Source organism: Xiphophorus maculatus, chromosome 9 (genome assembly GCF_002775205.1).
Source record: "Xiphophorus maculatus strain JP 163 A chromosome 9, X_maculatus-5.0-male, whole genome shotgun sequence".
Classification (NCBI taxonomy): Eukaryota; Metazoa; Chordata; class Actinopteri; order Cyprinodontiformes; family Poeciliidae; genus Xiphophorus; species Xiphophorus maculatus.
The window spans coordinates 18,645,282-18,660,137 of NC_036451.1; the positions used below are offsets into that span (position 1 = coordinate 18,645,282).

The following is a 14,856-nucleotide window of genomic DNA, read 5'->3' on the forward strand; positions in this document are numbered from 1 at the left end:
TATTTGTGCCCACGATTTGATAGTTAGAGAGCACAGATCCGCTCCCCTCCTCCTCACCATGGACCAGGTGTCTGAACAACATGGAGGCAGAGAAACTGAGTTTTTATTAGACTGTAAATATAAATTTATATATTTAGCTAAATATTATTGTTGAGGGGCACAAGCAGGTCTTCTGACATACAGATTTAAAAAAACAAAAAAAGCAAAAAGGGCACTAGGGACGTCAAGGATAAAAGGGGTAGGGGCTCAAGTCCCCTTCGTCCCCCCCTCTCCACGTGCCTGATGGGTAGGATAATGAGTAAAGAAACTTTCACTCGATGGAATTCGCAGCCTGTTTCGAGTTTGTTGCATGTTTTCAATTATCAGATTTTATTACTTTAAGTGAATGGAAATTACACATTGTGAAATATTTCAGCTTCACGCAAATAAACTATTTATCTGGAAAATAGTTGTGATGTCACGTCTCTCACGCAGTTCGGAAATAGTTGTATGGCGCTCGTGCTCGTTGCTTCGGCTCACGCGCAGTCGTCACAGTCCTCCTCTCGTGCCAGTGGCCTCCTGCCATATTTATTCATGCCGGGCAAGATGGCGGCGGAACGGACGAGATGTTCCTGCCAGTGAGCACATAATAGGCGTTTTATTAATAATATTAAAACGAGCGGGATTCTTGTACACACCCGACTGCATCGCGTGTGTATTTTTCCCGTAGCGAGTGTGGAGGTCGTTTTTATTTTTCAAGTTTTCGCCGTTTCCCCCCGCCCCCCTTTACAAAATGTTCCCGTTGTGAGTCGCTCGCTTATCGAGCAGCTGGCTAACAGAGCAGTCAGGAGCTAGTTAGCTCTCTATCAGAGTGGAGAATGGGAGAAAAGCTGGAGCTAAAGCTCAAATCGCCGGTTGGAGCGGAACCCGCTGGTTATCCCTGGCCGTTACCAGTATACGTAAGTGATACCCTTCGGCACCGAGTTGGGACACATTTATGTTTAGTCTCATGATGTTGTCTTTGTTAGCTATGTTAGCCCTTGGCTAACCCTGGGTAACAGAAGGAGATGTAGCTCGTCCGGGGACTTGGGTCACACTGGTCTGACAGTTGCAGATTGTTTTTCTCCCGTTTGCCGTTAGATTTTTGAAAATAAAACAATTGACACTCTATGCTGTAGGAAATGTAATTGTAGTTTCGGTATAGTAAGGAGGTTATTTGGGTGTAGTAACCGGTGACATTCAGTTGAACACTGTCAGATAAAAATATTGTCTAAAATGATCGAACCAGGGTGTTGTTCCTGTCCAAGATCATTTAACTCTCATCTGGTTTTCCTCTTCCTGTGTGTTTTTACTCGTTGCATGAACGGATATAAGTATTTCAAACATTAGTTTCTCTTTTCCATGTTGTTTGAATTGTAGAACCAGCATAGATCTTGTTGTACTTAATGCATAGAAAAATAAAATTTTCGCCCCTGACTTCTGGTTTTGGTCAAAACAACTTCCTGCCTAGTCAGCAAAACATCAAACGAATGATTGTTTTGATGAGTGTATGTGTACAGCGTCTCTGATATTGGTCCATCTTATTTATGTTATTGCTGCTGTCATATTCTTTTAGTGCCATTTAGTAACATCGCTATGACTAAGAACTACTCATTTGTTTTATATTTTAAACTCAGTGAACAGTTGATGTCTTATTTAGCTCTTCTCATTCAGCTCTTGTTATGCTAGAGTCTTTCGTCTCAGCTGGGCTTCCATGTAGGTGTCTGTATGTCAGGAGCTGGTAGCAGCTCACTCTTTCAACAGAAGCGGAAAAGAAGCTGGCAACAGTTGCATTTTTAGTAGCTCAAGTTCAGATTTATAGTAAGTATGATGAGACATCCAGCGCTGAGTTTCTCTGAATGCCTGGATCTCTTTGTAGTTTATCTCTCTCCACCCACAGCGTAGTCTATCTAGTCAATCAAGTTCTTTCAGTTTCGACAGTCCGTTTCGTGATCAAAATATGCACCGAATGAGTTATTTTTTTATTTTATTTTTTTACTGAGTCATTAGCGTTTGCTGCCTCCACTTTAGTCAACTTGCACAGTCCCGTGTTTTAAGGATGAACTCAAAATCCAGGAATGTCAGGAATATAATGTCTTTTCCGATCTGCGTGATAGCTGTTTACATGGAGACTAGTTACCATGGATCAAATTAGAAACAGCTGATTTTTTTTTTAATGGGATTCTTGAACATGGAGTTGATTCATACAGTGATTGCCTCCTGTTTTTAGAGGAAAACACTCCCGCGCTCACTCTCTGCGCCCTCCTCCGTTGTTCATATGGTCAGGTCTGTGCTATATTATTAGAAGGCAAAGGCTTGTTCCGATAAGAAACACCGATTCTGTGGTGTTTGTTCCAATCAAACTTACTTGTTAGGTTTTCTTCAATTAAATTGATTGCTGTTAACTAAAGAGCCTCTTTAGTAAAAACATGTTCCACACACACTTAATTTAAGACTAGTTATCTCACTCTCTCAAAGACAACAAACACATTGCTGACTGGCTTTTAATGCACTTGCTCTGATTGTTGGAGAATAAGGCGCATGGTTAGAACCAAGTCCAGATCTGTTTGTCCAATTTAACTCTTGTTTTTGTGTTCGCTCCATCACACCATGTGTGTATTTGTAAAGTCTTCCATATGAAGTCCACCTCCTCCGAAGTGTTGCAGCTCCTCTTCCAGATGGTTTTGGGTGGAGGCATTAAGAGGCCTCAAACAACATCTAAAAGAGACACTGGTGTCTCAGTGCTGTTAAACACACGCTACATTGTTCATTGGCCACTCACCCTCACTGAAATATTTATGCACCTTTTTTTTGACATACTTTTAATTCTATATTCAAAGTGTGAAACTAACCGTTCGAGGTCAGTTGACTTCCTCATCATTGTAAGCACGTCGCTTTTCTCTGAAGAGGTGCGAGAAAAGCTCTTTGGCTTAGTTTGTGCATATTTACGCTACTGTTTGGTTGTTTTGAGTCGGAGTAGTAGTCGGGTGTAAGCCAGCTTCAGTCATTTGTTCTTGTGGGCTGCTGAGTTACAAAGGGAAATGGTGTGTGGCATGAAGCCCCTGTGCCCACTGTGCGTCACTCTGATTTGACAGGAGATTGACTAAAGAGTTTGCTCTGTGTTGCGTGCACAGGCGGAGTTGAACATGCATCAGTCAGCGCCACAGCTGGGAGGGAGAGAGGAGGGTCTTCTGGTCTTTTTGTCTCTGGCTTGTCAGACAGTGTTTATTTTTAGCAGCAGCCCACTGCTGGTGTTGCTGTGTGCTGTCTTCGTTTTAGCAGGTGACCTCCCCCTACTGCTTCTCTTTCTGCTGCACACAGTCATTTTCATGCCTTTGCATACCACTTACAACTTCTGAACTCGAAGGTTTATATCTTCTATACAAAGCAATTTTTTCAAGAAAGCCTATAGTTCATGCTGCTTTTTAGCCGCCTGGCTTGATGCTGTAAGAGTAAATGTTACATGCGGTACGATGCATATAGTATAACTGGTGTGTAGATGTCATTAGTAGCTGTATAAAGGTTTGTGTGTGCATGCAGGTTTTATGTTTGGCGGATGTTTTGCGTAGTAGAGGCGGGCAGTATTGAGCGGGAAGCTGGGAACTCCGAGCTGTTAGCGCTTAGCTGTAGCAGCTATGCCAGGCCTCAAAACTGTCCCGTTTCCGATCCACTCTGTGGCTCTTCGGTACCACCAGTTTGTAGTTTTTATGAACGTTGCATCTTTTTTTTTTTTTACCTTTTCTTGTATTCTGATTTTGTGCTCTCCTTGGCAATGTTCTGGATCAGGAGACAGAAAGTGGGTCAGTGGGTCAGCACAAGCGACGGGCTCAGCCTGACTGCACTCTGGATGAAACCTGAGCTCTGTTCCTCCTACAGAAAAGCTGCTAGTATTTCTAACTTTAGATTTGCTGGGTGCAATAAAAAAGAGTGCACGTTTCTTTTTTGCCTCTTTTGGAACTGTTTTCTTTGAAGTGCATCTAAAAATTAGGTTGAAAGCTGGAGAACTTTGAGTGCATACACTCAAAGGGGCATCCGCCCACTCAACTGTGCTATGGGTTAATCCTTTTGAAGAGAGAGAAGTACACACACAGTGTTAGAAGAAGACACCAATTTTTGATTAAAGTTGCACTTTTAAGTTTAAGAGAGGCAACATGTTGTGCGTAGAAGGTTGAATGAAGCAAAAAAGATGGATTGGAGATCAGAAACATGACTGAAACTGTGTCTGTCAAAGCCATAATTGATTTTGATAAAAGTTTAGAGTTGTGGATGAGTGATACTGCTGTAAAATTTTAAGTTTATATCTTCAAATATTTATAGCAATGATGACAGGCGACAAAAAAAGTCTTTTTGGCAATGGATCTAACGCTGTAGACTGTAGAGTCTGACAAGCACAAACACTTCTCTGAAAATAAGATGAAGGACATCCTTGCACTGTAAAACCTGTGCAGCAGATGTTGTCTGTTGCTTCCTTTCATTCTTCATCACATGAGATAGACTCTGTTACTAAGACTAGAGTCCTGGACCTGGAGTCCACAGTCTAAAGGACACAGATCTAAGGTGCGTCTGAACACTCTTATTTTTGTGACACGAATCAAAGTCTCAAACTTGAGTCATCATCTCTCTTATGAGTTAAGCTGCCTCATTGCACCACCAAAGTAGCACAACTGGATGGTAAGCAACACTGCAAAAATTCAAATAAATCATATTTTGAATAAAAATGTATCACTTATTTGTGTTTGAATGGAACTCATCTGTTAATCATAATCGTCGTCAGTTTGAGTTTTATAACTCTGGACCAAAATAAACAGCAAATTAAGTTGTTTTCTACTGAAATGAATTGTTTTGAAATGCAATTTGAATATTGTCTCTGCTTGTTAAAGCACAACTGACCTGAACGGTGCACAGATTGTGTTTGTGTTGCTGACTGACAAATCTAAACTTAATTGTTTGTTTATTAAACTGAAGCAGTAAAATTTGGTGTTTAATCAGAGGCTATAAAAAAGAGAGAAATTATGTACAGTTGATCTCTTTTATTTTTTCACTTCCAGGTGTAAAAATGTTTTTCATCAACAATTTTTACAAAAAGTTTTTAATCTCACTAACTGACTCTTTCATTTACCTAAATTTTTTTTTTTTTTGGGAGAACCACAAAGAAAGACACATCAATTTGGATAGTGCTTGTACAAAAAAGGTTTACATTTGCCTCAATTCATTTATTCTGTATCCATTCCTTGGTTATAAAGAGATGCACTCTTTCAGTGTATAAAGAAATACACTGAAAGATCATCTCTTCAGTGTAAACAATACACTGAAGTAGAGGCGGGCTTATACATTTACGAATCGTTTAAAACCAAAACCTGTGGAATATTTTACTCATGGTATATTTAAGCTGTGATATTACTCTCTTTAATTTTTTATGTTTCACTGCCCAGTCATGTTTCACTTCATAATAAAGCTTGTTTGAGTAATTCAAGTCTTTTTAGTATTTATTACCACATTTCTATGTGTTCCAGGGTAATCATGTACAGAAAAAACATAAAGAAAATCAGATCAGATTTAGTGTAAACACACACTAAGAGCTGCAAGTAGCTGCCAATACACTTGCAATTTCACATGCTTTTTTGCTATTCTTGTAAAAATCAATTATTATGAAAACTTAAATAGACCAACAAAAGCAATGTGCACTCATCATAAACTACAAAATAGGTTATGAATTTTAAAATTAGTTAGAGTTAAAACATATGACTGTGGAGACTAGCTAAGACTGTTCTCAGCTTTTAGAGCTCATAAGGAACAGCTCACTTTTGTGTTTTATTCCATATTCTTTGCGCTCTGTTGATTTATAACCTGTCCGTTTCTATTTGCTATTTATTTTTGCCGTGAAAGAGTTTTTTTTTCTCTCTGTAGTATTTCTAAGTAGCTGTCTGCATGTCAGTAGCTGGAGCAATTCGCTCATTCAGTAGAAACGGAAAGCAAAGCTGGGAACAGTTTTGTGGTGTTTTTTAGTGGTGTGAGTGCACATTTATAGTAACTATGGTGAGACGCTCTGTGTTGACTGAAAGCGCTGAACTTCTCCGAATGCCTGAGTAGGGTCTCTTTGTAGTTCCTTTCTCTCCGCCCACACTGTAGTCTACCTCGTCAATCTAGTTCTTTCAGTTTCCTCAGTCAGTCCGTTTATTTCGTTATCAAAATATGCACCAAATGAGTTTTCTTGGGTTACTGAGTCACTCACATTTTCCGCCTCCATGTTCACTGCATGCACGCTCTTGTGTCTCATGGAGCCGAGAATGTCAGGAATTTTATATATTTCTGATCTGTTTTATATTGGGACTAGTTGTCATGAGTTGAATTAGAAGCAGCTGATTCATGTGGAGTTCTGAAGCCATACGGTGCTCTCCTGTTTTCAAAGGAAAACACTTCCTCTTTCCTCTCTCTCCCTCCTCACGTGTCCATATGGTCAGAACTGCAGGGAGGAAGATGTGCAACTGCTCCTGCTCTGCTGTGTTCATAGAACAAAAAGGCTTGCACCAATATCTGTATAAAGTGTTTGCTTTTATCAAATTTCCTGGTGAGGTTTTCATCTTGATTTTGTTGCAGCTAACTACAGTACCGTCTCTTTAAAAGCATGTTCCACCCACAGTAGTTGAGATTCGTTATCTCACCCACAGAGCATGAACACATTGCTGACTGTGTTTTGATATGCATGTCGCTTGCTCTGACTGTTGGAGAATAAGAGAATGGAGAATGAGCTTGGTGTTAGAACCAAGCCCATGTAAAAATGCTTTAATTAAGTGATTGATCTGGTTCATCTGGTTTCATCCCGTTTTTTCCCCTACACATCCACATCTGTGTGTTTGGTGATGCTTCCTTGCAGTTGGCTTCTGGCCCATCTGGTTTTGGGCGGGGAACTGAAGGGCCTCATGCAACATCTAAAGAAAACACTGCTGTGCCAGTAATGGATATCTATAAATATTAAAATTCTGCATTTAAATTAGGGATGCAAACAAAGCAACTGATTGTCAAATATTGGCTAATTAGATCAAAATTAGTCCAGTTAGGGTAATATCTTCGGTTTAAACAGACCTTCATTTAGTGTTGTAGTGTGGCCACCATCCAGAAGAGGGCGCTGCTGGTCATTCTTAAGTGGAACAGTTAGAAGGGAAATAATTATGGTGGTGGCATCCCAGAGCAGGAAAGTGAAATGGCCCAAACAGAGTCTGACATGGGGTGGAAAATGCACTTCATGCAGTTCTGTTTCAAATTGTAAACCCTCAACAAGATCCTTAATTCTTGTCATCATCTTAATGGCACTCATTTCTCATTTATATTTAACATTTCTAATTTAAACTGTGAAGCCAGCATTTAGTTCAGTTATGTCAGGGGTATCCAAAGTCGGTCCTCGAGGGCCGGCATCCTGCGTGTTGTAGTTCTCTCCCTGGTTTAACGCACCTGGATCCAATGATGGCTCATTAGGAGGCCTATGAAGAATACTGACATGCTGAAAAGGTTGTTGGTACCACAAGGGAAAGAACTAAAATGTGCAGGATGCCTGCCCTCAAGGACTGACTTTGGGCACCGCTGAGTTATGTCAATGAGCATTGTGGTTCCAGGTTATATAAATTATACAGTCACCTCCTTCAATGAAGACAGAAATGTAGAACCCAATAAATAAATAAATGTAAGAATACAATGTTCTGGGGGCCCCACTGTGTTAAATCAACTCTGTTCCATTTAAATACAAGATGTGTGTTAACACCTCTCTCCACTGTGTGAGGCAATTTAGTGTGTGTTGTATAATAATGCTGTATAATATCCTGAATGCAGTCGTCTCTGCAACATCCATCTGTGCAATATTTCTATCCCAGAGTACTGCTTGGATGTGATATTTGGCAGGATTTCAGATGCTGCGGTGGATACTGATAATATATTTGGCCATCTGGATGCACTCAAGCTGCCTTTAATGCCCACATCTGATATATATTTTTAGTGGGCAAGATGCCAAAACTCACAGGGTCTGGTGGGGACAATGTGTAATAGTAAGGAAAGAAAAGAGATGGAAAGGTGTGGATTAATAGTTGAAAGTGTCATATTCATAGTTCTGACTGACCGGAGAGGAAACTTTGCCTATCTGGTTCTGGTGATCTGGTGTTTCAGACAGATTTGGACTCTTTGAATGGCCAAAACGGTAACTTTGCATTCCCTCCTGTTATCTGCTAAATGAATGGCTAACGTGCCTTTCATTTTCTTTTCTTTTTTTGAAGGTTCTTACAGCTTTTGTTCTTCCTTTGACTCAACACCTCGCTGATATTGAGTCTGGAAAATGCTCAGCTTTGGTTTTCTGAGACATTGTTTATGCAGCTTTAAGTTTTGTTTTGTGCGGTCACGCAGCGTTTATAACTCAGAACCTCGATTTCGGTAAAACAAAACGTTCCTGAGAAATCAAATCTGTCCTCAGTAACTTTTTATTTATGTCTGAGGTGGCTGTGTTTTCTGCTTCGAGTTTCTGTAATGAGAGGATGAATCAGACATAATAGATGTTGTGGGCATTTCACTCTAGTTGCAAAATACTATAATCAACATCCCATGTTTTGTATAATTAATACCCTTATTTTTGTTTGGACTGTTGTTTTCTTGAACTTTTAATTATTTTCTGCTCATTTTGACTTTGGTCATTTGTGATCCAATTAAATTTGATATCTCAAATAGAGCGATGTGTCATGTTCGAGGTTTCATTATGCCTTGTCGCCTCTCTTTCAGGATAAACACCACGATGCTGCTCACGAAATCATCGAGACCATTCGGTAAGTGACATCACCATAAGTCCCCCCACCCACTCACTGAACACTCCCACATTCTCCTGATCAACTCAAGTGTCACGATCAATTTAGTGATAATCTTGTGTGTGGGTGGTTTTTTTTTTTCTTCTAGGTGGGTGTGTGAGGAAATCCCTGACCTCAAACTTGCAATGGAAAATTATGTTCTCATCGATTATGACACCAAGAGGTAAGTCTTGGGTTGCATCACTTTCAAAATTTATGTTGATGTGAAATAAACTAAACCCTTGATATAAGCATTAAATACCAAACAGTCATGCTAACTACAGAGAAGAGAAGCTGATGTAAACTTTGTAATCGCGCCATCATATGATGACCATGCTACCCATGTTGTCTTGCTTGCAGCTTTGAGAGCATGCAGAGACTTTGTGACAAGTACAACAGGGCCATTGACAGCATCCACCAGCTGGTGAGTCTACATGTGGGAACTTTCTCACTACTTTGTAGGTGGAGTGAAAGTATTAGTCACAAGCAGGTGGGGAATATCGTGTCTGTGTGTTATCACTTCTTTCAATCTCAGTTGTACCTGAGTGTTATCTGATAAATTCCCCCTCCCCCCGTTAATATTCGAGTTTCAAGACTTCAAACAAAATATCAAAGCAATGACTCCTTAGTGTTTTTTGTCACTTTGTCTTTAGTTTTGTTCATATAGTTTCAACACGTGTCGTATTTTTAGGCAGTGAAATATTCTCCAATCTGATCTGTGGCAAGTTAATTGATAAAAAATCTGGTTTCAGTGGAAGGGGACTACCCAGCCCATGAAGCTAAACAAGCGTCCTTCCAACGGGCTCCTGAGACATATCCTACAGCAGGTGTACAACCACTCAGTGACCGACCCCGAGAAGCTGAACAACTACGAACCCTTCTCCCCTGAGGTATATGGAGAGACCTCCTTCGACTTGGTGGCTCAGATCATCGATGAGATGGAAATGATGGAAGAAGACACATTCGTTGACCTTGGCAGTGGTTGGTTTAGAGCTTTACATAATGCTTCATTCCTAACGAGTACACTGATTTCAAACTTTTAGAACATTTGATTAAGCATTGATTCGTCTTGTTTACAGGAGTGGGGCAGGTGGTGCTGCAGGTTGCAGCAGCAACAAACTGTAAACACTACTATGGAGTAGAGAAAGCAGACATTCCAGCTAGCTATGCAGAGGTAACTGTGTAATTAGCACTCTGTTCATATAGCTTTTCAAATAGGGGGAAAAAAAAGAAGATTCCTGTTTTGAATAAATTAATTTAAGAAATTTAATTCAAAAAGTGAAACTCCTGTTATCAAGATTCATTACATATAAAGAAATATATTTCAAATGTTTAGTTAATTTCATTTTCAAGATTATGTCTTGCAGCTAATGAAAACTCATAATTCACTCAGATAATTTGAATATTGCAGCAAACCAATAAGAACTAGATTTTTACTACAGAACATCCAGAATCCTTTTTGCATGAATTCCTGCCTCAGTGCTGCTGCGTGGCGTGGAATCATGAAATGTTCTGAAACTTCCTGGTAGACTGTTGCTCTAATTTTTTGCTTAAAAGAATTTAGTGGACCAACACCAGATAAAATGGCTCCTCGTATCATCACTGACCGGAAATGTCACATTGTACCTCAAGCAGCTTGTATTCTGCGCCTCTATTCTTCCTCCAGACTCAGCGACTGTGATTTCCAAATAAAAAAAGTATAAATTTGCTTTCATCTGAAGAGGATTTGTGGTACTCAGAACAACAGTCCACCTCAAACTCTGGCTTCAGCACAGATCAACAAATTGTTTCAATATTCTCTACTCTGCACCGGTTTTGTCAAGAGCCAGTGGAAGGTTTATGAAGACAAGCAGCTAATAAAAGTTCTGTGGGAGTCATGTATAAATATCTCTTTTGTCTAATTTAAGGGAAAAGAAAATACATTGTGCTTTAACAAGAAGAACAGTTTGGATTAGTGTCAGAATAACACAATATCACCATATTTTCTCTTCCTGCAGTTTATTTCGATGTTACCCATCATGGATTTTAAGTAGGTCAATGTGCCGCACACAGCTGCGCTCGCAGTCAATACTATTCCCTCAGTCTATAAAGGTCATTTCCAAATAGGTTCTTAAACTCTGTTTGTTTTTTTCTCATCAACAAGTGGTGTTAAGTCTTGCTATAAACTGTTTGCATAACTCTTGTTTTCTGGTGCAGATGAGACATCAGCTGATTGGTGCTGTGAAGCTTTTACAAACACTCTTGTTTAAACTGTTAATGAATTAAAATAGTGATATTACTGTGAGTGTTTACAGCTAGTCTCTGAAAAATAGTGATTTGTGCTATTAAAAGACTGGATGAGACTATTACAGTGACACAACGATGGGCCTCTGAGTCAGCACTTGGCAGTTTCTTTAGCAATGACCATGTTTGGTTTACCTCTTTTGTGGAAGGTTTTTCTTTTGACTTTTCTTTTCCTTCAGCTGGTGATCTACCAAAACAAAGTGTTTCTGGAGAGAGCCACCTCCTAATTGTTGTAAAAGTTGTTCAATGACCAGCATCTTTTTAGTAGCAATTTGACTGAATTTAATTTACGGAATATTAATAAAAGAATCTTGTTTTCTGTCTGTAATCTATTATTTTTAATGATTCGGAGATTGTTTCTTTTCTCAGACCATGGATAAAGAGTTTAAAAAGTGGATGAGATGGTATGGGAAGAAGCATGGAGAGTACACAGTAAGTTCTATGCTATTCGTTTTACTTCACAGATTTAATTTTTTTTTTATTTCCAATATGTATTCAGGTTTTTTTATATTGTATTTTTTCAGCTGGAAAGAGGCGATTTTCTATCTGAAGAATGGAAAGAAAGGATAGCCACCACAAGGTAAAGCTCCATACGGGGTTGCTCACAGACACTTTTTATGTTCAATAAAAATATTAATAATTCAGCAGTGGAGACTCCTATTCACTTTACAAGGAAGTCTAACTCATTCATTTTTGAGTGTGTAAAAGTTAGGGTTAGTGTTCAGATTCTGGTCATTGTATTTATTTGTAATTTATGTAATTAAATCTCGTTAACTATTTTTGTTTACATACATATAGACGAGCTGGAGTGATCATGATTTATATTTGAAACAGTTGTAGATTTTTGTAATAACATGTAAGCTTGTTGTTTTATCTTCTTCTCTTTTTTGTGGTTATTTAGATCCCTTTACCACTGTGACAAATAGCTGTATTTAACAGTGTCTATTAATATGGGGAAATCAACACAGTTTTTTTTAGTTACTCTCATCTGTGTACAAAATGATGCTCCATTATTATTTTCTAAAATGTCTTCCATGAATGTTTGTTTTAACTTTTCTTTGTTTGGACCAAAATTCTAAAATATGTACTTCTCTGTCTGTTTTCCAGTATTATTTTTGTGAATAACTTTGCCTTTGGTCCAGAAGTAGATCACCAGCTGAAGGAGCGCTTTGCAAACATGAAGGAAGGTAAGTTCTCAATGAACCCTTTGCGGACAATGATGAGCCAGGGCTTCCAAAATCAACTTTTTTTCAACATTTATTTCGTGAAAATCCGTGCTATTGTACTTAAATTACCGACTGACAGCCCAAAAGATATTACTTAGCTCAGTGCGGGACGGTACAGTCAGATGAAGACAGCCTGACTCCGCTACATCGACAACCTCTACATTTGCGATCGAGTCATGAAAGTATCAGACCTGTCAGTTTTCAGAGGCTAAGATGTAGTCACAGCCAAAGTGGTCTGTTTTGTAGTTTTTGTTCAATAGACATCAGAGACTTTTGCTAAAAATGCTGGCGAACAAGAGAAAAGACAAAGTGAGATATTGTGGTGGATCAGATCTCCAACGTTTTGATTCTTGTGGTTAAAAAAGAATTTTGAAAGCAGATTAGAACGATTTGAAGAAGGGTAAGTTCATTTATTTTACAACAAGCGGTTTTGAAGTCCGTTCTCTAGTGGGAGCTGTTGATTTAAAAAAATAAATCTGGGCTGACTTTCTTCAATTGGGCAGGAGTTATTCAACAGATTTATGTATCAATAGATACTTTATTGACTCCATAACTATACATAAAGTGAAATGCATGGGTGTAATATCTATAAGTTATATAGATATTACATATCTATATGACATTGTTATCTTCATGTATAAATTATACTCATAGATGTTTTTATGTTCAAGCACAGCTGTAAACTGGGAGAACAGCTCTAGAGACAAAAATGTGATAACGTTCCCCTCAGCAAACAATATAGCAACCGTATATCTGATTTTGTGCTTATACTTTACTTAATAGTTTGAATGTTCCACTGCTTTTGCAACTCTGCGACTCAGTTGAGTCTGTTTAGAATATCAAAACAATTCATTCACTTAAGTCCAAGTGTTTTTTTACTAAAGAAATTTGCTCTACCCTTAAAACTAAGTTCTGTTTTTATAAAGCTGAACATGTGCTAAACAACCTTGAAGCAAAAATCTGGAATCTTTATTTATAAATATTTTTGTTTATTTCTGCAAGTCAACTCTATTGACCAATCTTTATATCCATCTGTGGTTCCATCTATAAATATCTAGTGATAAATAACGAGGATTTGAATTTGGCAGCTGAATTTACATTTACAAGCTAAATATTAATCGTAAGTTTTTACGATTATTATTTCCTGAAGAGTTCAGTGTTAAGCAGTGAAATGTTTCTGTCCAGCATTCGTAATATGCAACATTATTTGTGTTCCATATAGTTCAAAAAGGCAAAGGAATAAAGATGTATGTTTAGTAAATGTTGGCTATCTAAATTAAAACAACGGAGGGTGTTGGAAAAATTTTTTAACCATAGTTTATTTTACTAAAACCTTCTGTGTTTCAGCGTTGTTGAAATGCTGTCTGAACTCTGTTTCCTGATCACTAATTTCTATTTTGTGTCTCCGACGCTACATACAGGTTATTTATTTAATTAAATGCACATATTTATTATAGTTGCATTTTTTTCTCCTTTCTTTCCAGGAGGCAAAATTGTGTCCTCCAAACCCTTTGCACCTTTAAATTTTCGAATCAACAGTCGAAACTTGAGCGGTAAGATTTTACCATTTAACACTTGTTCAGCATTGTTCTATTTCTGTTTTTGGTTACATGTTTTTGCTTATGTGTTGTAGATATTGGCACAATAATGCGCGTGGTGGAACTCTCTCCATTGAGGGGCTCAGTGTCGTGGACTGGAAAGCCGGTTTCCTACTACCTTCATACCATAGACCGCACTATAGTAAGCACCTAAAGCTATCTTTTTCCTTTAATTGCAGGACAGAAAAATAGATATTGAACACTGAATATTGGAGTAGTGCATAATACATTAGAGCCAAAGAATGGACTGAGCCCAACACAGAGCCATCTTGTGTTATTCAGTCACCGCTCCTGAGAATGAAAGCAGTTAAAGACACAATGGTTTTCACAGATTATTGCTGATCAGAAAGCCGTCTGTTTGCCATTTCAGCAACTTGTTAAAGCCTAGTAGAGGGTGGAAAAAGCTGTTGTTAGTAGCATTTTATTTTTATTGGCTCATGTGTCCCTCTGTGACGTGGCTTCAAATTATGAGACAATTGTTAAATTTTTTAAAGGCTAATAGAAACACCGATAGACCACATTGTCCCCCTGACCCCCATTTGGCAAAGAGAAATACATTCTGTATAGACGGTTCTCCCTGCGTCTTTCATGCCTCATTAGGTTATCCTGAGCTATTTCTGTAGCTACACTGCTATAGGCTTAGGCTGCTGAAGGACAAACTAACCACTTTTCCTCACTTTGCTACTTTCTTCTTCTTCTACTCTCTCACTTGCTTGTATTATTTGATGTTATTTCAACTGTTTAACTTGATTTTTTTCTCTCAGTTTTTTTTCTCTCTCAATAGAAGCTACATCTGCTCCGGCCTTCTGTTTGGCTGTGGTACCTTCCTGGAGGAGAACATCAGCTGAGATAATGCTCCCAGCAACTAAACATTCTTCTCCAATTAACTGTTTACTTTTCATCAACATAGAC

The 14,856-nt window shown here is 38.5% G+C and overlaps 1 protein-coding gene across 4 annotated transcripts in view; it reads left to right on the forward strand.

The window, feature by feature from the left end:
- The first annotated feature begins 578 nt into the window (after positions 1-578).
- The window catches only part of dot1l (DOT1 like histone lysine methyltransferase), a 30,856-nt gene continuing 16,578 nt past the window's right edge, over positions 579-14,856 (forward strand). For all 4 annotated transcript variants that reach the window (XM_014470836.2, XM_023340071.1, XM_023340074.1 and 1 more), the window contains exons 1-11: positions 579-938; positions 8,776-8,819; positions 8,947-9,021; positions 9,198-9,261; positions 9,590-9,818; positions 9,917-10,011; positions 11,490-11,552; positions 11,645-11,700; positions 12,228-12,307; positions 13,831-13,899; positions 13,980-14,086. In XM_014470836.2, the coding sequence (XP_014326322.1) occupies positions 858-938; positions 8,776-8,819; positions 8,947-9,021; positions 9,198-9,261; positions 9,590-9,818; positions 9,917-10,011; positions 11,490-11,552; positions 11,645-11,700; positions 12,228-12,307; positions 13,831-13,899; positions 13,980-14,086 (963 nt within the window). In that variant the 5' untranslated portion in view covers positions 579-857. The remainder of the gene's footprint in view (positions 939-8,775; positions 8,820-8,946; positions 9,022-9,197; positions 9,262-9,589; positions 9,819-9,916; positions 10,012-11,489; positions 11,553-11,644; positions 11,701-12,227; positions 12,308-13,830; positions 13,900-13,979; positions 14,087-14,856) is intronic.